Raw genomic sequence first — 23,977 nt, forward strand, 5'->3', positions numbered from 1 at the left:
TCTAGTAACCTCGAGTAAATAAGTCGCTGGCATGGATCAGAAGATACATCTTCATGCTTGAGCAGACACATTTAAAATGCCACCAAAACACCGTCCCAGATTCTGCCCTCAGTCAAATGACATCAAGTGCTCACTTACAGGTCCCTGAATGCCCCAGTATGAAGCGAAATCAGCCAGCGGGCAGTACATGGAGCAATCAAAGAGATAAGCATCCCATTTAACTTGAGTAAAAAATCCAACCCCGCAGAACGTTCTGGCATCTCGCGTTATCACGCTGTGCCACTGGATTTAAACAAGGAGGGTAACTAGGTCAATGATGCTATGTAAACTGTTCCACTTTACCCCTTGCTGGACTCAAAATGGAGGTGGCTGAGGTGGAGTGTGCATAGGAGGAAGAAGCTCGGTGATTCAATGTGACAGTTATCAACATCCTCTGGCTAGTGAGAGGACAGGGCTGTATGGAGCTGCAAAGCCCCAGTAATGGCAGACTACGACAGTAAACAGGTAAGGAGATGACTCACAGTGAAACAGAACAGAGTGTCCAAAGAGCACGGAGCGTAGCAGAGCAGGGAGGGGACTGAGAAAAACAGCCGAAAAAAGGCAACACGCCTCTCTCACTGACAAACATTTAATCTCGTTGTTTTTGTTGTAATCAAAGTGGGCACAAAAAGGCTTCACTTGTGTTTTTTTTGTGTTGAAATACTTTATATAAAGTCACAAATGTGGTCAGTCGTTTTAACATGAACACGGTTCTTTTATCTTCACATATCACAGACATGAGGCCTGATTTTAACAGGTTGTTCCCCTGAATTGAAGCTCTAAAGCTCCATACTGAAACACTCCATACATACCAAATATATTATCATTGTCTTACCTGAGCTGAGTGAAACAGTGTCTTTCTCCCAGGATACAACAGTGACGTAGGCCTCAACAGAAGCAGGGATAATGCACTTGAAGACGGCTACACTGCCTCTCATAGCCTTCTGGTCAGCCACTCTGACTGTGTAGGGTTCCCGTGAAACTAAGTAGGAGGAAAAACAGTCACTAAATACATGACAGGTCTCATATATAAGAGACCACTAACTTTATTGTGTGCTTTTCTGTTTTAGGGGAGATAGTGTGTGGCCACATTGCTTTTGCAGACTACAGCACTACTACATCCTTGAACCAGAGGGATCAGGATAAAGCCCTCATCTAGCAAAACTTCAAACCTGATGAAGTGTCCTTGAGCAAATTGAACCTACCAGTGTCAGGGGGCCACAGGTAGTTGACTCCAGTATTACTACTATTGGATATTTGTGTTTCAGTATATTTTTAAAAGAAAATAAGCAAAAATAATCTGTATAATTCTTACATGCTGGTTAATGAAATTATATTTGATAAGCTTTCAAAAACATTAACAAGGTAATAGACAAACAGATGACGGATCTACAGTATATAACAATATTATATCATCTCTGACATATTTTTAAAAGTAAAAAAAAATTGCCTGCATTTGCCTTTTGATATCTTTAATGCACATGCTCTCACAAAGCTCAGATGATGTTTACAGTCACTTTACAGTCACTTACAGTCTCTGGTTCAAGACATCCATCAATCAGACTCGGTTCAGCAGTGGTTGAATGTAACTAAGTACATTAACTCAAGTGCTTCAGTACAATTTTGAAGTACTTGTACTTTACTTGAATACTTGAGCTACGTTACGATTATAGTCAGCTACATTTCAGAGTGAATTGTACTTGTACTTGTACTTTTTACTCCACTTTATTTATTTCACAGCTATAGTTACTAGCTACTTTTCAGATCAATATTTTATATGTAAAACATACAGTATGATGACTTTGTAAAATAAGTATAAAACAGAATTAGACTACACAACAGTATAAGTTTCTAAAATTAGCTCTGCCTTCACAGCAATAAAATGCTGCTTACATGTACTCATCAGTGAGTCAGTATTGCTGCTAATACTTGATGTAAAATGTATTTTTACCTAAGAAAGATTTTAAAACCAAAACTTGTACCTGAAATGGAGTAATTATTTCATTGTGGTTTTTCTATTTTTACTGAATAAAAGATCTCAGTACTTCTTTCACCATTGTGTCAGTAATTCAGATCATGTTCAAAACGCTTTGAGCTTTTTTTCCAAAGGTAGAAGACAGGGTTATTATTATGGAAAACCTCACTTGCATTAAGTTTTATACACTCACATTAGTTGGTCTCCCAAGTGTTTCACTGCTAGTTTGACTTCTACAAATAGCTCCACTACTAGAGCTGTTGCTACTGCTAACAACTACTTCTACAGCTACTAGGATGATGTCTTTCATCCCTGCTTCTACCACTAACTACTACTACATACTACTAATACTACTGTTATACTCACCACCACTGTTATTAAAAGTATTCCTGCTACCCTGATTGTTCCTCTGTGGACTCACCTGCTTTGATGTGGACATCCTGACTCCTGATCTTGCCAGAGGGGTTCTCGGCAGTGCAGTAGTACGTGTTGTCGTGGATCAGCTTGCTGAAGCTGGATGGCAGGAAGTTGAAGATCTGGAGGGTTCCATTGGGGTGGACATGGCGGATGCCAGGGACATCGTAGATCTCCTCGCCGGTAGCCAGATACCAGCGCAGCGAGGCAGGCGGCGCACCCCCAGCAGGACAGGGCACCGAGGTCCCTGTGGTGCTGGCAAATACTACCTCTTGCAGAGATGCATTGACAAAGTATAGGCTGGAATGTAAGTCCTCACTGAAAACTGCAAGAGAGGAAACACAGGATGTTTGTTGTTACCATTTTGATTAGGTGGTAGTTTTCAACCCTCTGTTGTTCTGCATTTGTTTATTGGATTTCACTGTATATGGATCACGTCTCAACTGTGTTTTACTGTAAATAAAGTTTGCAAAGGCTGAAATAAATTCTCAAATGAAGTCTGGACCAGAGATCCTGGAATGATAAAACATGTAATTTAGCAACAAAAAAAAAAGGGTTCTTTTTTGTATTTAGATTGTTTGGTATTTGTGTTGAGTTAAAATGATTAGTCGATTAATTGATTAGTTAATTGACAGAAAATTAATAAGCAACTATTTTGATAATTGAACAATCATTTTAGTCTTTTTTTTAAGGAAAAATGCCAAACTTTTGCTGGTTGCAACTTCTCAGATATCATACATGATAGAAAACTGAATATATTTGGATTTTGGGCTGCTGATTCTACAAATCGACACATTTGATGACGTCACCCTGGACCAGTCATTTTTCCCCTTTTTCGAACATTTTATAGACAAAAAAAATAATCAGTTAATCAAGAAAATTATCTACAGGTAATCAATAATGAAAATAATAGTTGCATTCCTATATTTGAGTATGAAAATGTCCATTTAAAACGTCAAAAATCAAATAAAATTAGTTATTACAAATTACAAATTACAGTTACAAATTAGTATTCCTTTAAAGGCATTTACTGTAGTTTTGTTCTGTAAGTGCTTCTATTTATGGAGCATGATCCGTAGTTTTAGATTCATCAATGTATTCCTATTCTTGGGACCTCTGTAACATTAAATTAACATACTATCAATTATAAAATAAGGTCAGCTGCCTTGATCATGTTCACGCTTTAATTTAAGCTCAACATCACAGTGAAGAGAACAACGTTAAGAGCAGTTTGTGCGGGGGCTTTATCCAGAGGAGAAGAGGGTAATAAATGTCAACATTGGTCCAGTTAGCTCCTTAGTAGCTGTTTAATTTCTGGGAGATAAATTCAGCAGATGTCTGTTTACAGTCTGAGGTGCTATGTTTGAGAGAGAATCTGTATTTTTGTTTTTCATGCAGAAATATTTGTATATGTGTATCTAGCTTGCCAGCTCAGGCTGGTGACGAGCCCAGAGGCTCTGCACTAAATGGCTTACAGTGGCAGTGGCAGCTGGCTTGGGTTCTCCCTGGGGAGAAAACATTTTAGCACTTCATAAATTCCTAACAAGGTTTCAAATTGCAGACGTTTTCATCCTTTTCTCTGCTCCAGTAGCTCTAAACCAGCAATGAGACACTCCAATGACTTGCTCATGTACACACGCACATCCACACAACACTCATTTGTTGCTACAAATTAGGAATACCCTTTCAAGATTATTAGCGCACAAACAATCAATAGTCTACTGCAGCATTTTTGTCCTACAACTATTAGCTGACATATTGGAGATATGGACATTTGCACTATTTCAGTGAATCAAACCAACTCTATATTCTTACAGAAACTGGCATATGCATTGGTAAACCTATTTAGATAAAGTGGACTGACTGTGGGGAGTTTCAAAAGTGGAAAGAAGACAGGGCCATGTCCAATAATTGATGTCGAGCCACATGCATTATTATATTGTGGGTTTATTGTGAAGATTTCGCTGACAGCTATAAAAACAAACAAAATGTATTCACATTCTTATGATTATCAGTGGTGTCTCTATGTTTGACTCTTCAGTGTGAATTTCCTGAGGTCCCCAAACTCCAAGTCTTAATAGAAACATTCAAGACATAAGTTAATACTGCCTTGAAAAATGCAACAAAACGAACAGTCACTAATCAGCCACAATAAGTAAAAACACCTGCATGGATGTACAGTGGTGTTTAACATCAGGGCTAAAAGATTTCAGGTGGTACAGTTAAGGATTTGGATTTTTTTTATATTACTGAGTAATAATACCAAAAATAATTTCACATAAATATGAGTGATATTTTGCATGTCTATGTTGCAGGCATCTAAGATTATGAGTTCTGAATGTCTGATATAGCGTTATTGTGCTGTCAATGATGATATGATATTTATACAGTTTCAGTATTGAGGCTGTTCATAGTTCATGCTTGGCAATTTGTGGTCATTTTTCATTATTTTTCCTGTTAACAATGCCTAACATTAGAGCCAACAGGTGTCGGTTAACATGTGATGTGGCAAAGAGAAGGCGAGGACAATGTCCCGTTAATTCACATGTAGAGAAGGTAACTCACTTTTGTTGTTTTTCCTACGGAAGCCGAGAACAGCCGTGCTTGCATTTTTTTTAATACTGTTATCTAGAGATCATGAGTTAATTATTTCGTTATCTCAAGAAAACGAGCTTTGTTATCTTGAGATAACAAGATAATCAATGCATGTCATTCCTCCATGCATTGTCCATTATGTTGACCCAGTGCTACATTTACAATAGTGCACTCGTAATAGTCACACTCATGGAAGATGTTTGAAGAGATATGCACTCAGCAGTGCTACATCTAACTAACTACACTGTCCTATAGCCAGAAGTCAGACTAAACAGCAGAATCTCTGATACTATCAAAACACTTAGACTAATGTGTGTCTCCATGACTAAATAATATGCATTGTTATATTTTCATTAGGTTTATCATTATTGATATGATAAAAGCATCTAAATTGTTAGTGGTGTAAACTGAGCCATCATTATAGCCAATGGAGTACATTATGCAGTAAATGGTTAGGGTTATGTTTATTTATTTAATATCCTGAGGTTTTGAATTATTGCTCGCATGAAATGGATGACTCATTCATTCATTCTCACTTCTGTTGTTAAGTAGACATAACATATCCATGTATGGATATGGCTTGAAAATATAGAATACATAGTGTTAGACATCCAAGAAAATATGACCTCTCAGCCTGGTAGTCCAAATAGTAGAAAGGTCAGACCTTTTGTTTTCTCATGATAACTGGTCAATTATCTCTTTTTCTCAACATAACAAAGCTGGTTTTCCTGAGATAACAACATAATTAACTTGTGATCTCGAGATAACGGTAATAAAAAAAATAATTGCAAGCATGGCCTTTCTCGGCTTCTGTATTTTCAAGCAATGCGGTTTTTAGATGTTGGAAATATAAATTGTCGCCCTTTGGGCTAATGTTAGTTTAACCTAGTAGGTTTAACCTAGTAGTATCTACCTTTTTAGCACACATTTTAATCCTACAATAACTATCTAACTAGCTAACATTAACGTTAACACTGGGCAGATAAGATATAGGTCAAAGACAGGAATAGAGTATACATTTTAGTGACGGTAGCATCACATGTGTGTCTGATTTATATCACATTAGTGTGAAGGAGCAGCTGACCTGTAGGTCTCTTAAAGGAATGACGTTTAACTGACTGTTAAACTGACTGTTTACTGTCTGCACTTTGTCAGCTTTTCAAAATACAATGATGAAGTAGTTATTAAATTTAACATAAAACTGAACACTTAAATGACTGATTCCATTCAACAATTTTGGAACATTGTGCACTGTAATGTATTTACTCATGTCAGTGATTTTAGTTGCCCATCAAGTCTCCCTGTAACAAGATCACATTTTGATTGTGATACAAATGTTAAAATTTACAGCCAGTGACTTTACATTCACCTGTTTGTGGATTACAACCTGTAGACACCATGGACAGCAACTGCAGTGCAACTTGCATCAAGGTTTTGTATTTTGTGCTTTAAGGTGCAGTATGTATACTGTATGTATTATTGGACTGTGCATAGTTCGCATATTATGTCTTTTATTGTTGAGTTTTATGCAAACTATCTTAGGCTATAAACACTGTGGTATGTGGCATTAGTTCCCAAGGAGTGACAGGAGGATGTTTGCTGACAATTATGCACCTTTTGTAAGCCCATTGCTTTATTTAAGTTAAATAATTACAAAGCAATCACAGAATTGTTTTTACAGACTTTGGTAGTGACTATAACCATCTTCTTCAACATGTGAGTTGTGACTATAAGGTCGCTTGCAAGTAGCAAATGTAGCAGGACAATCTGATGACTGAATCCATCTCTTCATTTATCTGCCCATGAGTCACTCTGCCTCCTGTCTGTCTATGTATGTTTCCATCTGTAAATGCTAATGATGCACTATTTGTTACTTCCATCTGTGCACTGTACAGGGTGATGACTAACAATCTACCTCTGGCTCTGCACATATTTCTGTGCATATGTTGGAGGTTCAGTCTCTAGGTCTCTAGATATGATACTGTGAACAACTCGCTATGCTTATTAGCAAATCTGGGTGCATTTCTATACATGTCTTCCCATCCTTACCAGGGAAAATGGAATAGGCAGCAATGCACACTGACGAGTCAAATTCAGTATATTATTATTTAATGTATCTATGAATGAAAACCACAAAGCATGGCTGCACAGACGCCTTTACTTTTCACTATCGGTCTGTTTATTACAGATTTATAAGTTTCAGTTGCAATACAATACAAAGAAAAGGAAAACAAGACATTTTCTTATATGAATGAATCACTGATAAACATTTTACTAAAAAAAAAAATTGTGCCAAAAAGCATTTGCAAATAATTCTGGTGTTATCCTATCCTGTCTTGTATTTAGATAATATAGCATTCTTTCACTAATATTTTAGTTTAACTTTTATATAAACAAATGTTTTTACTCCTGAATTGGTTTACATTAATCCTAAATTAATGAGCAATATTTATATGCTCTGTCCATATTCAAGTCATTTTTCATTAGAATAAAATTTTTGCTGTGACTGTGTGTCATTTTAGGGGTGACTATATGCTCCAAACAGAGAAACTTTTGTAAACACTCCTGTAGAGTCTCTTACATCAAACATTTTTAGTCAATTTGAATCTTTTAAAATGCGGCGGGATAGTGTGCTGGGTTCTCAGTGGGTCTGTGGCACCGGCCAAGATGAAAATAATACATCAAAGTCATATTAAATTCTGATTCATTCTCTTTTTTTCCACTGGCACGGGGAGTATCAATCTTTTCAGCGCTCTGTTGATAATACAGACTGGAGCCATGAGGGGGTTGGGGATCAAAACCCACCTGTTCATGGACAGTGCTCAAGGTTAATGAGAAGGAGAGGACACTTTGAGATCACTTGTGTCTATACTTTAAAAACAAACAGTCTTTGTTGATCAGCAGGAAATTTACGTGTGTGAAATACAAAATGTGTAGGTGAATATACAAGACTTTTGTAAATTTGGCTTTCGTATTAGTGTTGTAATATGTCAGCAAAACACTCTGAGATTCTGCTTTGATGATATCGTACAGAGGGGATTTTGGGAAGTAAGTGAAGAAAACGAGACTGTTTTTCAAAAATAATATGCACAAATAAAAAGCAAAACAGTATGTTCTTCATTTAAAAAATCCAGCAACTGATACAACTGGCACCCATCAAACTTTAAGCAAATACAATTTGGGTACTTAGTTAATTGATACTTTGAATGTTACAGCGCTATAATAGCAAATGGCTGGAGAGAAGCAGATCAAAGAAGTGTGTGGTTGCTAGGAAAGCTTCAATTCTGTGCAAGCATCGGAGAAATTGGATTAGGATTTATGCTGTGGCTGTTTCGATATTCGTCTATTTCACATATGAAAAGTATGTGAGAGCAACTCAATTTCGACTGGCTGAGTGATAGCGAGATTGATTTAATTAAAAAAAGAAATGGACTCCGGTGGAAGGGTGCATATCACTGCGCTACTCGTTTTCCTAATTGACTAAGCTCAGGAGCCAGACCACAAATGGTCCGGTGACGCAGGTACATCGCCTCCTCAGACCTCACAAAGAGCACCATGTCATGCCCCAACAAACGGCCTCAGGGCCCGACCACTTACTACATTGCCCGAGAGGAAATCAGTAATTGGCATAATTTTTCATGAGTCCAACCGTAAAGGTGAAATAAATGACACTGTTCAATAATGGATTATATGCATCTATAATTGACTATGATTTTTTTTTTCTGACGGGATATCTTCAGGGAGAAGAGGGGAGAGAGAAAAAAAGCTGTTTCATTTAAACCTCTCTGTTCTGGATACAGCGGAAGAGATAATAAACCAAACAATAATACCAAACAGTAGCAGGGAGAACGCATTATTCTGAGACATGTTGGAACAAGTAGTTTAATATATTACTTTTTCCATTTATTTTTTTTTAAGATGTATACTGTTGTTTGAAAGCTGGTTCTTGTTGTCATAGCTTTGGTGAGTGCAAATGGTGTAGAGTAGCATAGCAGTGTTGTCACTGCTGTACCATCATTGTTGAGATTCAAAATTATTAATTTATTTATATCATGGCAGCAATTTCCTAGTATGAATAGCCTTTTTCACTGCTTGGGGACAGTGCAGCAACCTGTAAACACAACACTGACATATCCTAAGTTGATATGGTTACCATGTTAGCAAATAGCAAAATTTAAACATTGAACACACATAAAAGAACATTAGCATTCATTTTCATTTTGAGTCTTGTTTCTTGCCACCTGATAAATCCAATATTCACTCTCCTTTCGGCTCTGTTTTGGTCTCCACCAACTCCGGAGGGAAATATCTTTAGCTGCTAAATTCTTCACTGTCTTCACCAGCTAGTTTCTAAATTATGAGTTCATCACTGCGAGCAACCTCACATTACACATAGTCATTTGATCCACTGTTAATATAAAAATATTGATTAGAGCAAAGTTAATTATTTCGTTTTAAAAGTAATGTAAAATCCATGTCAGTCTACATGGAACATATCAGTTTGGCACTACCTTTGAGCATTAATTGATTGAATTTTTGATGAGCATGTATGCTACATATTTATACTGTAGGACAGCTCAGTGTTGACCAGTTCAAGCAGATACTGAAGAAGATGGAGCCTTGCTGTATCTTAAAATTTACTCTTTTATTCTGTTCAAACCAGCAACCATCTATTCACAAAGCTGCATCTGCAGTTTTCAGGCTGCCACTGCTTGCATTCACAGACAAAAACTATACATGTTACATGAACTGTATCTGTACAGTGTGTGTTTACATCTTGAAGGCGGAATTTCACTAATGAACATGACATGGTTTGAAGCTACGGGGCCTTAGATTAAATGTGTCATTTCAAACTTGATATTTTAGCATGTGAAAGCCATAAATATATCTGACTTTAGTTGATGCTAGCACTCTTTTTCTCAGACAACAATCAGGCTCATCAGCAATGCAACCTCAAGTTTTACATAATCTGAACTGCCTGCTGCGTTACATAACTGTACAGTACTGTAATACTGTAACTGCTAGGTATTCATGATTTATGTTTACTGTATTGAACTGTTCTTCACTGTATTTACTCTCTGATGATTTAATATTTAAAATGTGAATTGGGGAAGCAGCAGCCGTAATGTTCCCACAGAGTGACTGTACAATATAACAAACAACAGCTATGGTTTGGTATCATCACAGGACTGTGATCCTTCACACAATAGAGCTGATCAGTTGACAGGGTGTAACCAACCATGACATGTGCTTTCAGAGCCGCTGGGGCGCTTCATTTAAGTAAACGTGCAATCAATGACGCTGGGAGCAAACAGCAGGTAACTGAATTCACTAACTGGCTCTTTGCTGAATCACTAAAAGGAAGAAGTTGCCACATTTCTAATCTTGAATTCACAGCTCATCTATTTTTAGGGTAACGGCTGATCGGACACCTGATCAAACCATGTAAAAGTCACATAGAGGTGCAGTGATTTTCATCCTCTCATGTACCTGCAGTGTTATGTGAATGGTCCCAGTGCCACATGGGAAGCTGGTGACAACCTATTAAATCTTATTTCATAGTTGTGTGGATACATATTCTCTCCTTTCATGCAGCTGCTGGCTCTTTTCATGAACACTCTCTGACATGGAAGAAGAGAGAACAGCAGAGAGCAAACAAGGAGAGTGTTATACGAGTGGCGTAGTCTCTTTAAGAAATAGCCACAGTGCATAGGAAGTGCGCATGACGCATGTGTGTGGTCGAGCGAGAGCGAGAGAGCGAGCGTGTGTGACTGTGTTAGGGGCGACCGGAGCAGTAAGAGAGAGAGTTAAGTTAGCAGTTAGCTGTGACAGTAATAGTACAGTGTATGTACAGTTCGAGCTGTTCTGACAGAGAATAAATGCTGCAACTCCTCAAGATTGAAGCTGAGTTCCCGTTTCTTGCTTGCTACCTGTTGATAAAGTGGAGGGAGTTAACCCCGAAGTTAGCGGTGACTTCGGCCCTGGAGCAGTAAACTAAGTCTCCCCTGTGCTTCCCGACCACGGTCTGGACGCTGAAGCAGGAAAGGTTAACACTGGCGACCACGAAGGGACCCTCTGACGACAGGATAAGCAGCAACAGTGGTGAGCAAAACGGTGAAATAAACCGGAAAAGTCCGCAAAAGTTCCTGTGTTTCCCCGCCTGACTAAGAAGCTAAGCTAAGATGGCGGCAGCTAACCAGCGCACCGCGGCCAATAACAGGCATAATCAGTCTGGAAACGTAACCAGTCACTCCAACCCGTTCATGTCACTGACTGCAGTAAGTGAAATGGAAATAAAAACGGACTATGTGAGTAAAAGGAACGGAAATAATGGACATTATAACCCCTTTCTATGTGAAAGTGAGACTGTTACAGTGAAACAGCAAACGAGTGAGACATCTTATGTGCCAGCTCGGCTAAAGTTAGCGAGCACTAATCCCTTTGTTGATGCCGACGGGGAAAGTTACTGCTTCCAAGACTGTGGGGCAGACACAAAAAGCAAAGACTCGTACCCCCATGTGCTCAATCACCATGCCCATGTCCAGCCATTACAGCTATACAGCACAGTTTTGCCATCAGCTGCGGCCACTGCAACACCCAGTGCAAACCCCTTTGCATCAGCCCATCCAGGGAGTTTTGCTCAGAGCACACCAGTCCCCTGTTACTCTTCACTCCCAACATACCCACAGTTGCACACCCCTTGCTGCTGTTCACTCAAAGACACTAACTATGGACATTCATTTGAGCAGGGCAATAATCAAACTGTGCAGTTAAAGCACTCCTTCCCCAAATGTGAGCGGCCCAAGTCACGTGCACACCAGCCCAGTCCTACATACTATGAGCCTTCATCTGAAAGTGAGGATGACTATGATCACAAGGAGAGAGTCCCCACCTTACGTCCTGGTCAGTATGATGGCACCACTCCATGGAAAGAGTTCATTCACCGGTTTGAGAGTTGTGCTAAAGCAAATTACTGGTCCAAAAAGACTATGGCTGTTCAGCTTAAGTTCTGTCTGGTGGGTGCAGCAGGGGCAATAATCCACAGAAATCCACGGTCTTCTCAGTGGGACTACAGCCGTCTGGTGGAGGAGATGGAGACTGCTTATGGCCCCTGTTCAGAGCACGCTGCTGCCGTGGCCATTGAACTGAGACAGCGGGTCCGCAAACCAGGTGAAGCTCTTCATGTGTTGAGGGATGACATATATGAGCAAGTGTCAGTAGCCTACAGTGACAAGACTGATAATGAGCAGGACGCCATAGGCGTTGAAGTTTTTACAAATGCTGTAGGGGATGCAGAGATTGTACAGAAACTATTAGAACAGCGACCCCGCACACTAGCCCAAGCTTATGACATTGCACGCCGCCACGAAACCACCAAGCAGGCGGTGTCGCGGGTCACCAGCCTCATGCAATCAGTGGCATACAATACACCAGAACGGAGGTCCCGTGCTGCTGTGGTTAGAGAAGGAACTGAGGGAGAGGAAGCAGAGACTGTTGTGGCCACCCCAGCTGTCAGTTATAAGCCAAAAACCTTGGACTTCCACCGCACATCGACTCCACAGAAAAGCAGCAAGGATATTAAGTGGGAGGATATTCGTTGTCATAAATGCTCTGGGATTGGCCACATGAAAAGAAATTGCCCCTCCCCTAAGAAAATGACCAGAATTCAAGCCCCAGCAGCCACCCATGATTGCCCAGAGCCCACTGTGCTTCATCTTAAAACCCATGATCAAGAAATGAGCATTCATATGCTAGTGCATGAACTGGATGTCTGTGCTGTTCTAGACAGTGGAGCACGGAAAAGTGTGTTGCCTCTGCACCATTATAATGCTATTCACCCAGATGCCCGTCCCCCACTTCAGCCGTCAGTTGTAAAGACTCTGCTAGGTGTTGGGCCCGGAGACGTTCCTGTGATGGGGGAGGCCCACATCCCTGTTCAGATCAATAACCGGCAGGTGAGCGTGCATTTCCTGGTTGCTGACATTGCCAGTGACGAGGCCCTCCTGGGCCACCCTTTTCTCACCCAAGCCCAAGCACGCCTGGACTTTGGAAACCACCGCATTGTACTGTTCGGTGAGGAAGTGCCATACTTCCACACCCTAAGCAAACCAAAGACACATGCAGTGAGAGTGGCCCGGACTGTGGTACTGGAGGCTGGGCGGGAGTATGTGGTAAGAGGCCAGACCCGCATTAGAGAACCTGTAAAGGGGGAGATGATGCTAAGCCCCACCAAAGGTTTTGTTGAGAAACATAGAGTGCTAGTTGCCCGTGTCCTGGTGGAGTCACACCCCTTTAAGGCTGTACCCCTACGCATCTTTAATCCGGGCAATACAGCTGTAACCCTCAAAAAGGGGGCCATCGCAGGGTTCCTCCAACCTGCAAAAGCCCTGCAGCCTGACACCACCACAGCCAAGCCAGAGCAGCCAGAACATCCCACCGTTCCCCAGCACCTGCAGGAGCTTTACAACCAGAGTTCAGCCGAGCTCAGCAAAGAGGAGCAGCTCCAGCTAGCTCAGCTGCTGTGCACCTATGACAGTGTGTTCTCAACTGGACCCAGCGACCTTGGCCGCACGTCCCTGGTGCAGCACGACATTGTGACTCGGCCAGGTGTCCCAGTTAAGCAGCCACCGCGCCGGATGGCGGGGGAGAAACTACAGGATGCTGACCAACAAATACAGCAGAGCCTGGAGGCTGGACTGGCCCGTCGTAGCCACAGCAGTTGGGCTTCACCCATAGTGATGGTACGTAAAAAAGACGGGACGTACCGCCTCTGCATAGACTACAGGGCCCTAAATGACTGTACCATTAAAGATGCTTACCCACTGCCCCGCATCCAAGACACCCTTGACACTCTCTCCACTGCCAGATGGTTCAGCACGCTGGATCTTGCCTCTGGCTACTGGCAGGTTGAACTGACCCCCAGAGCTCGCCGAGCGGCAGCCTTCTGCACCAGGAGTGGACTCTTTGAATGGAATGTCATGCCATTCGGACTGTGCAATGCTCCGGCGACATTCCAACGGCTGATGGACCGTGTCTTAGCCGGTATGCAGTGGGAGACCTGTCTAGTCTACTTGGACGACATCATTGTGCTGGGCCGGGATGTGCCAGAAATGTTGCAGCGACTTGGCCAGGTTTTCCACAGGCTGCACCAAGCTAACCTGAAACTCAAACCTGCTAAATGCTGCCTCTTCCGTCGTCAAGTAGCCTACCTGGGTCATATCGTCTCGGCAGATGGTGTTGTTACTGACCCCTCCAAAGTCCAGAAGGTGCAGGAGTGGCCCACACCAAAGTCCATCCAAGAGATTCGTCAGTTCATCGGCCTGGCATCATACTATCGCCGATTTGTAAAAGACTTTGCTACTGTGGCAGAGCCCCTCCATGCCCTGACCAAGAAGTACGCCCGTTTCCAGTGGACAACTGAATGCCAGGAGGCGTTCGACAGACTTAAGCACCTGCTAACCACCACACCAGTCCTGGGTTACCCATTAGACCAGGGTAGCATGATACTGGACACTGATGCAAGCGATGTTGGCATCGGTGCCGTTCTGTCACAAGTCCAGCAGGGCAGGGAGCGTGTGCTGGCCTATGGGAGTCGCAAACTGTCTAAAGCTGAACAGAACTACTGTACCACACGGCGGGAACTTCTGGCTGTGGTGGAGTTCACGTCACATTTCCGGCAGTACCTCCTGGGGCGTCCTTTCATCGTGCGCACTGACCATAGCAGTCTCCGGTGGCTGACGAAAATGAAGGAGCCAGAAGGACAGCTCGCCAGATGGCTGGAGAGACTCGGCGAGTACGACTTTGAGATCATCCATCGCCCTGGCCGGCTGCACAACAACGCAGACAGCCTCTCCAGGAAGCCGTGTCGCCAGAACTGTCCATGTAAACTGCCGGGCCCCGCCCCTCTTCCAGCAAACCTCAGGCACCAAGCTGTGCAGTGTGAGTTGGACTCTGACATCAACCAGGCGGTGCAGAGTCCAGTGGGGGTAGAGAGACATCCAGCCGTGACAACAGTGACTCCAGTGGGGGTAGAGGAAACCTTACACACAGACATGGACAATTTAAAGCCCCCTGAGAGAATCTATCTCACTAGGACCAGGGAGACTGCACTGTTTCCTGGCTGGTCCCTGGAAGAGCTGCAACAGGCCCAGGAGGCTGACCCAGACATTGCGCCTATCAGGGCATGGAGGGAGGCCAGTGGCGAGCGTCCCTCATGGAATACAGTCTCCCCACACAGTCCAGCCACAAAGGCCTATTGGAGCCAGTGGAAGCGGCTCTACGTCCGAGATGGAATACTAGTCAGGCGGTTCTATTGTTTGGATGACACCCAGTACTATCCACAGGCGGTGCTGCCACGCACCTTCCGGCCTGACGTCATGCAGCAGATGCATGAGGGACCAGTTGGTGGACATTTTGGTGTGGAGCGCACTGTGGCACGGCTGCAGACTCGATACTACTGGTACCGAATGAGAGAGGATGTTGCACTCTGGTGCCACACTTGTACCAGCTGTGCGTCCAAAGCCAGGCCCCTTAAGGCACCACAGGCCCCCATGGGAACCGTCAGGGTGGGAGCCCCAATGGAGCGTGTCGCCTTGGACATTATGGGGCCACTGAATGAGACAGAGCGCAAGAACCGTTATGTGCTCGTGATACAGGACTATTTCACAAAATGGGTGGAAGCCTTCCCCTTACCCAATGACCAGGCAGTAACTGTGGCTGAAGTGCTGGCCTCTGAGTGGGTGTGTCGCTATGGGGCACCACAGATGTTGCACAGCGACCAGGGTCGGAACTTTGAGTCAGAAGTGTTCCAGAAAATGTGCACACTGTTCGGTATCGAGAAAACACACACCACGCCCTTTCGACCTCAGTCTGATGGCCAAGTAGAAAGGTTTAATGCCACCCTGCAAAAGATTTTGGCCACAACAGCAGAGCGCTGTCACTGGGACTGGGACCTCATGATCCCCTATGCTGTCATGGCCTACAGAGCGACAAGGCACAGTTCCACTGGATTCACCCCCAACTTCATGATGTTTGGCCGGGAAGTGAGTGAGCCGGTAGACCTCGTAACTGGCTTGCCCCCTGACTCTGAAACCGCCCCCTCTGCTCCTGAGTATGTTCAACGCCTCCGTGAGCGGCTGGAGCTGGCGCATCAAATCGCCAGGGATGCACTCGGTGAATCTGTGAAACGTGCAAAGAGGCAGTATGATAAGAACTGCTGCCGCACACAGTATCAGGTCGGAGATGCGGTGTGGTATCTCATCAAGGGCACAAAGAAGGCCAAGAACAGAGTCAGGAAGTTCCTCCCATCATATGAAGGCCCCTTCTTCATCCTAGGGCAGCTGGATGACCTAGTGTATCGCATCCAGAAAGGCCCAAGAACCAAAGTGAAAGTGGTTCACCATGATCAGCTGAAGCCCTATCGCAGCCGCGAGCTGATGGACAACACCTGGGCCATGGAGCAGGCTCAGGGCTGGGCACCGGTGGAGGTGTCACCTCCAGCCTTGGACGCGGATTCTGCAGACCCAGACCTGGAGCTCTCTGGCCTCTTCTCCAACGCGGACACGGAGGAGACCTCCGGCAGCACTCCACCAGATCCAGCAGGGCACACCCCTGCATCTGCTACCTCCCCCCCCTCAAACCTTCCTCACCCGGACTTTCCTTCCCCCAGGGACTTTCAGGATAGTGGGGGTGGAGGGGTGGGTCGTCGTCATCGAAGACCAAGCCGCCGTCGTAGGCCCCCGGCCAGGTATGGTGAGTGGGTGGCTCATTAAGGACAGTTGATGGACAGTTCCGAGGGTTAAAGGACAATTCACAGTGTTAAGAGAAAAAGAATGAGGGGAAATGTCATGTACTGTTTGCTACTGTTGGAGCTAATTGTTATTTCATATGTTAACTACATTTATAAAAAAAAAAAGAAACTTGAGGAGTATTTGTTTGATAATAATTATCCACTGTGATACAACTGTATTTTTCTGTTAAGGGAACACCTTTATGCAGTGAAGTTAGTTTCATATGCTCCCGGTCGCCGTTTAGGGCTCAGATAAGTTCATGCCTGTGTAGTAAGTGTTATTAATGTCTCTTCCAGAGTTTATTATGCTAGGCTGTGATGTGTGCACCCTATAAGAAAGACTGCTACATGTTCATATTTGCACTGAGAAACTGCACCTGTCGCTAGTTCCCTCCTACAATGGACTGTAAATATGCTAGTTACATTGGATCCTTTCAGATGGACTCTTTACAAATGAGGACTGTATACCTGTAAAAGAAAAAAAATGTTGATGTGTATCATTGTGCTGGAGTGGAATTATGGGGTAATGCCATCCAGAGTGGGGGTAGTGTTATACGAGTGGCGTAGTCTCTTTAAGAAATAGCCACAGTGCATAGGAAGTGCGCATGACGCATGTGTGTGGTCGAGCGAGAGCGAGAGAGCGAGCGTGTGTGACTGTGTTAGGGGCGACCGGAGCAGTAAGAGAGAGAGTTAAGTTAGCAGTTAGCTGTGACAGTAATAGTACAGTGTATGTACAGTTCGAGCTGTTCTGACAGAGAATAAATGCTGCAACTCCTCAAGATTGAAGCTGAGTTCCCGTTTCTTGCTTGCTACCTGTTGATAAAGTGGAGGGAGTTAACCCCGAAGTTAGCGGTGACTTCGGCCCTGGAGCAGTAAACTAAGTCTCCCCTGTGCTTCCCGACCACGGTCTGGACGCTGAAGCAGGAAAGGTTAACAAGAGGCAAAGAGAGAATCAGAGAGACAGTGGGATTGATTCAGCTTCCCATATTTCAGAGGGCACTTGTGTTGCATCTGTTGAGCGAGTAGAGCCATTGTCTGAGTTGTCATCGCCGCTACGGCAGGGGGACTCAGCACGGCACGGCAGCGTGGCACCGGGTGCTTCACAGTGACAATGTGACAGCAGGAACCCTGGGTAATTAAAGCAGCTCTCTGCTCTGTGCCCTCAGGGCAAGTCTGCCTGGGACGTGGAGATCATACCTGGCTCGCTGACATTCAAGACTCACAGTAGCCAAAGAGCAATTTTCCACCTTAACAAATTCCTGTTTCCACTCTGTGGATTTATGGATAGCAGCACTGGTATGATGCATGCTGTACTAAAGCATGTGATCAAGCTGTATTCACTGGCTGAATTTACACAGCAGCTTTGACCCAATTTTTTTTTAAAAATCAGTACAGGTCTTTTTTGTTTAATCTGATTAAAAATGTTGGAAATCATGCTTCACCAAAGTAAATTTAACCATATGTACAAGATCTTGAACCTGAAAATAACGTAAAGTAGCTAGAAGTCCTGAGACAGGCAGATAACAACCAGTCGGGGCCAGGCAGTCCAGTGTGAATAAGCATTCCCACTGATCTGATCTGCCCAGAGGCAATACACCATGCACGGAAGTTAAATGACTGTCTTCCAATTTGCTCTCATGAATATTAAGCAGTGCTGTGACAGTAGAAAGGGTTGGCTGTATGCAAGCTGCTGATCCACACCGACAGATCTGTCCTCTGATGTCTAGGAGGGGCGGGCAACGCTAAAACGAGGCCCCCACAGCAGATGAGCCTCCTCCTCCCCGGTCTATTTTCATGTCTTAAATGGGCCAGAGTGGCTGCCTGTCTCATCAAGGGAAGCCAGAGACCCTGGACTGTTTCTCAGTTAGCAAATCTGAACGATAAAGACATTGATATCTAAATTATGCTGCTGCTGCTGATGATGATGAGTGCATGAGAGAGGATCTGATGAGGGATTATACTGTAGCAAACTATAGCAGCTCCCTCTGCTGCTGCTGATGATGAATAAAAACTACTGCTAGTATAAATCTAATATTGCTCTGTGATGTAACAAGTGGAGGGAAATCCATGTCTGTAATAAAGTAAATAAAACAAAGACTACATAAAAAGTGATGCACAGGTTGACTGTCTGTCTGAGTTGGCTGTCACCATGTGAATCTAGAAAACTGTTCTGATCTACTGTATCGCAGCCTTTCCAATTAAACTTGATTCAGATTATTTTGAATTTCAACACCTGCAATCTTACCCGTTAATTAAAATCATTTTCTAATTTTACCAAGAAACTGGGGAGAGCAGTACTGTGTTGCTGCCGCTTCTCAACCTAATTAACAAGAATAAAAACTGTATTTATAGAAAGCTAATGCTAATCCATGTGACAGTGGATTAGGCTTGTGTGAATATATTTATAAATATATTTTATGGTTTATTCAGTCTACTGAGTTGCAGCATAGTGGTTTGCCAGGAGGTATCACACTGACACTTGAGTGCGGTAGTGTAGGACTATATTCTTAAAAATCACATTTAATAATTAAATGGAAGTGTACCAAACTGCATATGTGATATTAAGTTTGTTGCCTAATTAAAGTCTAAAATTATATTTCATAACTGGTTTTGGTTTGAGTTTTCAAATAGAAAACTGTAAGGAAATACAACTTTCATACATTTCAATATGATTTTACTAAAAGAAAATACCCAGTATTAAACCAAACCAACCAATACATTCATGTGTGATATTGTTGAACATGAGCAGAGGTGAACAGAAATATAATCTGATAATCATGAATAGAGATTTGTTAAATATTTAACAATGATATCCAGGTTTACAATTTGCTCTCTCTCACACACGCAGAAAAAAACCCTTTTCAACAAATATATCTACTGCCTGTTAATGATTTAACATCTCTCTTGACAACTACACATATGTCAAAACATGTTTATGCACCAAATAAACCACTGCTGCATTTAGGCTACGATTCAACTTTAGCTTTGGTCATATTTTTGATGATGAGTAAAGTTCAGTTGGTGTATCATCACTATGAACGGTGAGCCTCAGAAACTTCTATCCTTTGAGATCCTCTTTGTAATTTACTATGATACTCAAACATGTCTGATTGAGACTTGAGTGGATGTAATCGAATCGCTTCGAAACTAATCTAATGGTCAGCATACACCGTCTCTCTTGATAACACGATTAAGCAGCAGCGTTCTCATTGTGCAGATTGCTGTTGGCAGAAGCCTTACCTCAGTTAGTCAAGCAGATATGGCACATAGTGGACAACCAACCTTATTATGTCACCAAACATTAAGGTTAAGGGCCCTCAAAGGAGTTGCTGTTGATGGTGGGTTAACATGACCGCTGTCCACCTGCATGCCAGCTAAGGTAACACACAATGTCAGTGGAGGTTTTACTGTCCAGAGAAGCTTCATTGTACACGAGCTGCGACATGAAAAGAACGACCTGACACAGATGGCCTTTGACCCTCGAGGATCTTATTTCACTTGTTTCACCTGAAACTGTTATGCACTTTTCTGAAATGGTGACAAAACTAACTGTCTGTCCTGCTTTTATATTCTAAATTATGAGGTGGTGATTCAGCTCAATTAGTGACCACATGCTGAATTTCATCCCTCAATTTAAATGAATGACTCTAATTTTCTCAATGAATTGATCAGTTGTTTGGACTATAAAACGTCAGAAAATGAAGAAAACTGTCAGTCGCTGTTTCCTAAAGCCCATGATGCAACGTAAGATGTCTTGTTTTGTTTTGACCAATAATCCACTACCAAAAGATATTCAGTTTACTATCATAGAAGACCGAAGAAACAAGAAAATATTTACATTTAAGAAGCTGCAACCTGAGAATTTGGTCATTTTTTTCTTATAGAATGACTGAAAATAATGTATCCATTATCAAAATAGTTGGCGATTATTTTTCTGTTGATTGACTAATCAATGAATCGACTAGATTAATCTCTCTCACTCTAATTATTAATGAAGTAAATACATCCTGCTGCGTGCGTCAAGTGGACTTTTTCTGTATTGAACCAAGACCATAAACAATATCTCCCTAATCTTAACCTTGTGCAGCGAGTGCCAAAACATAAGCATGAAGTTGTTTTTTTATATATTATGCCTTAGTTGCTATGAGCGGATATTGTACTGTAGGAGCTAGTATGAAAAATAAATGAAATACGTTGTCATTGAACAATTTGCAGATACATTCAATATCAACATTTTGTGAATTTGTCCATCAAAATGTTATTATAAATTCATTATGCTGATTAAAAGCAATTCAGGAGGCGTCACATTCCTTACAAAATGTATTTGCTGTTACAAACTGTAAATGTGTTTGTAGGAGACTGGGTTGCTATTAGATTTAATTCTAAACTTGTGTTCACTTTTCTACTTGAATCTTTATGATCTTTTCCCAGTAATTTTGCTAATATGTATAATGCTGCTTGTTGTATGTGCTGTAAATCCCAATTTTCTTTTTCTTGCATTCAATTTTTCCTTTTGTATTTTCTTTTTAACGAGCTATTGGCTTGAATTGCGCCACTACTGCAAGTCTTCCCTTCACTCCAGCTGATTGTTGTTGTTTTTTTCTACCTTTTTTGCAGCACTTTTGAAGTTGATTTTGAAAAGTGCTACATAAATATGCTGCGCTTGTTACTAATATCATACAGGTAATAATGTCATTATCAGGCCATGGTGGGCCTTTGAAGATGTTCCACTGTCCCTGTTTAGCCCAAGAAACGTCTGTGACCAGCAGCTGGTGGAGTGTGTTAATGTTGATGTCACAGCAGCTGGCTGCCCTCATCCTGTTAGCTCTGCCTGCCATTATCAACCACCCCCCCACCTCCCCCCTCCTTCTCCTCCTCCTTTAAAGCTGCTGCTACTGCTGCTGCGTGCCATGCTCATTTTAATACTCCAGACTCATTTGACCGTCTTTATGGACTTATCATATTAAACATTTATCGCAGCCATTTCCCTAAACCAAGCATGTTTATTCAACACTTAGGGGACCACAGCACGGCTCCTTTCAGTACTCCCCCTCTACCCCGCCCCCACCGTACACACACACACACACATCCTTATTTTCTCCTTTGCCTCGTTTCTCTCCATCTCTGCTCCTCCTCTCTCCCTCAGCCTCCCCCTCCAGCTTGTTTTATTACAACTCTCTTTCTCTATGTGCCACTGCCTTAAAAAAAAGGAGAGATTGTTTTGCACTATTCTTCCCCTCTTATCCTCTCCTCTCCTCTCCTCTCCTCTCCGGTCATCCTTTCCTCCAGTGGCAGCAGCACCGGGGGACTCGTGCCGTGTGAAGCCAGGCAGCCAAGCAGACACAAATGTATTCTGAGCATTTAGTACTTTGGATGAATCGAGTTTTAATTTAATCATCTGATCAAACACTAATTAGCATAATCACTTGTGGGGATGGATGGTCTAGATAGAGAGACACAGAGCAACACATAATAGACCTCATCCTGGCAACAGTCTATGGGGACACTTAGCAACCTGTAAACAGCTACATGCTTCTAGGGACCCATGCAGGGCTCTGTCCAAATTACGTCCCTTTGTGCAAACAATACATCCAATTCTCCATATCCAACAACAGTGCTTCCACTGCAAAATGATCTATTCACTGCTAGACTACCCTACAATCAAATGCACTGCTGCCAGGCCCTGTGCCCTCTTATTTGATCTTGGACAAGATGGCTTACTGCAGCATCACACCTTGGTCTGAGCAGAGGAGGTCTGGGAATTCTAGGAATACCACAAAGTGCTAAGATTATTGACAATGCACTCAGTCTCACACCAGGCCGGGGGATCGATGAGTGGCTGGAAGGACATAAATCAGACTCCTGTGGCTGCACTTCATGTCACGCCCTAACCCACCCACCCAGCTCCCTGGTTAAACACACACACATACAGGCAAGTACACACGATGCACACAAGAAGCACATATAGGTACTTTCACATGCACATCAACATCAGCAACACACACAATAAAGCACCCACTATAGACATCTCTAACACACACATGCACACACACTCTCACACCTTACCTCAACTCCAACAGGATGACATCGCTTTAAAAATGGCCGGCTAAAAATAACCGCCACTAACTTGGTCTTAAATCTTAGTATGTGTGCCAGGTTTAAAAATAAAGAGCAGTGTCGAGAAACCAAGCTGGACCCATTTGTCTTTCTGTCACTCTGTCTATCCAGCTTTGCCTCCTCCGTTATCCCTTAGCCTACTTTAATATTCGGACTGTGGAGCATCAGACACACGGGTGAAATATCCCCTGGATATGCAGTCTTGAATAAAATCAAACTGAGACACAGAAATCTACAGCAAAGATACGACGGGTGGAAGACTGCAAAGAGGTCAAAGAGACATGCAGCGCGACTATTTTTTATAAAAAGGGTTAGCATCTACAGGAGAAGTCCATGAAATATGAGAGGAGAAAGCCAAGCTCAAAGGCAGCAAGGGAGAGAAAGAGACAGAATGGTAGACATGTTAGTGAGCCACAATACATCAGGCACATGCATCATGCCCAGGCCAGTCGCGGGGATCAATTCAGCCTTGGGCCTCAGAGTGTGTTGAGTTCAAAGCCTGGCTCTGCTATGTGGAGGACTGGATTAAGAGGCAGTATTTATGAGGTCCAGCATGAATGTTTGTCTTGGTGGGTGATGGATAGCAAACTCATCACACCTCCGCCACCTGTCTTCTACAATGAACAAAAGCTCTGTTGGGGCACTCACTACAAAGACTATGGGCCTAGTGCACAGTGTGCAGCACACTCACTCAGCAGAGGGTTCACTGCTTTTACTGCAGACACTTGTGTACTGTTAGAAAAGTCTATCCAGAAATTGAAATTTCAGACAATATTATAGTAATTGCGGGGTAAATATATATTTATACAGATTTGTCTGGATATTAGTGCACAGATGTACAACTGACATACTGAGCAGGAGCCCTGTCTCCAATATTTAACTAAGACCGCTATCTTTCTCTACTAACCAGGTGATATGAACACCTAAAAATAACTATAAATCATGATTTAGTTACTATAAGTGGATATTGTTGCGGGAAAAAATGAAATATGTCAGTTTACAGATACATTCGGTATAAAAAATTTTTGACTTGGTTAATAAAAAAGGTA

At 42.7% G+C, this 23,977-nt stretch overlaps 1 protein-coding gene across 5 annotated transcripts in view; it reads right to left on the reverse strand.

Moving 5' to 3' along the window:
• Window positions 1–23,977, reverse strand: part of dscamb (Down syndrome cell adhesion molecule b) — a 134,216-nt gene that overhangs the window by 104,083 nt on the left and 6,156 nt on the right. For all 5 annotated transcript variants that reach the window (XM_067594382.1, XM_067594383.1, XM_067594384.1 and 2 more), the window contains exons 2-3: window positions 2,436–2,753; window positions 875–1,021 (exon numbers count right to left, since the gene is read on the reverse strand). In XM_067594382.1, the coding sequence (XP_067450483.1) occupies window positions 875–1,021; window positions 2,436–2,753 (465 nt within the window). The remainder of the gene's footprint in view (window positions 1–874; window positions 1,022–2,435; window positions 2,754–23,977) is intronic.

Source organism: Thunnus thynnus, chromosome 7 (genome assembly GCF_963924715.1).
Source record: "Thunnus thynnus chromosome 7, fThuThy2.1, whole genome shotgun sequence".
Classification (NCBI taxonomy): Eukaryota; Metazoa; Chordata; class Actinopteri; order Scombriformes; family Scombridae; genus Thunnus; species Thunnus thynnus.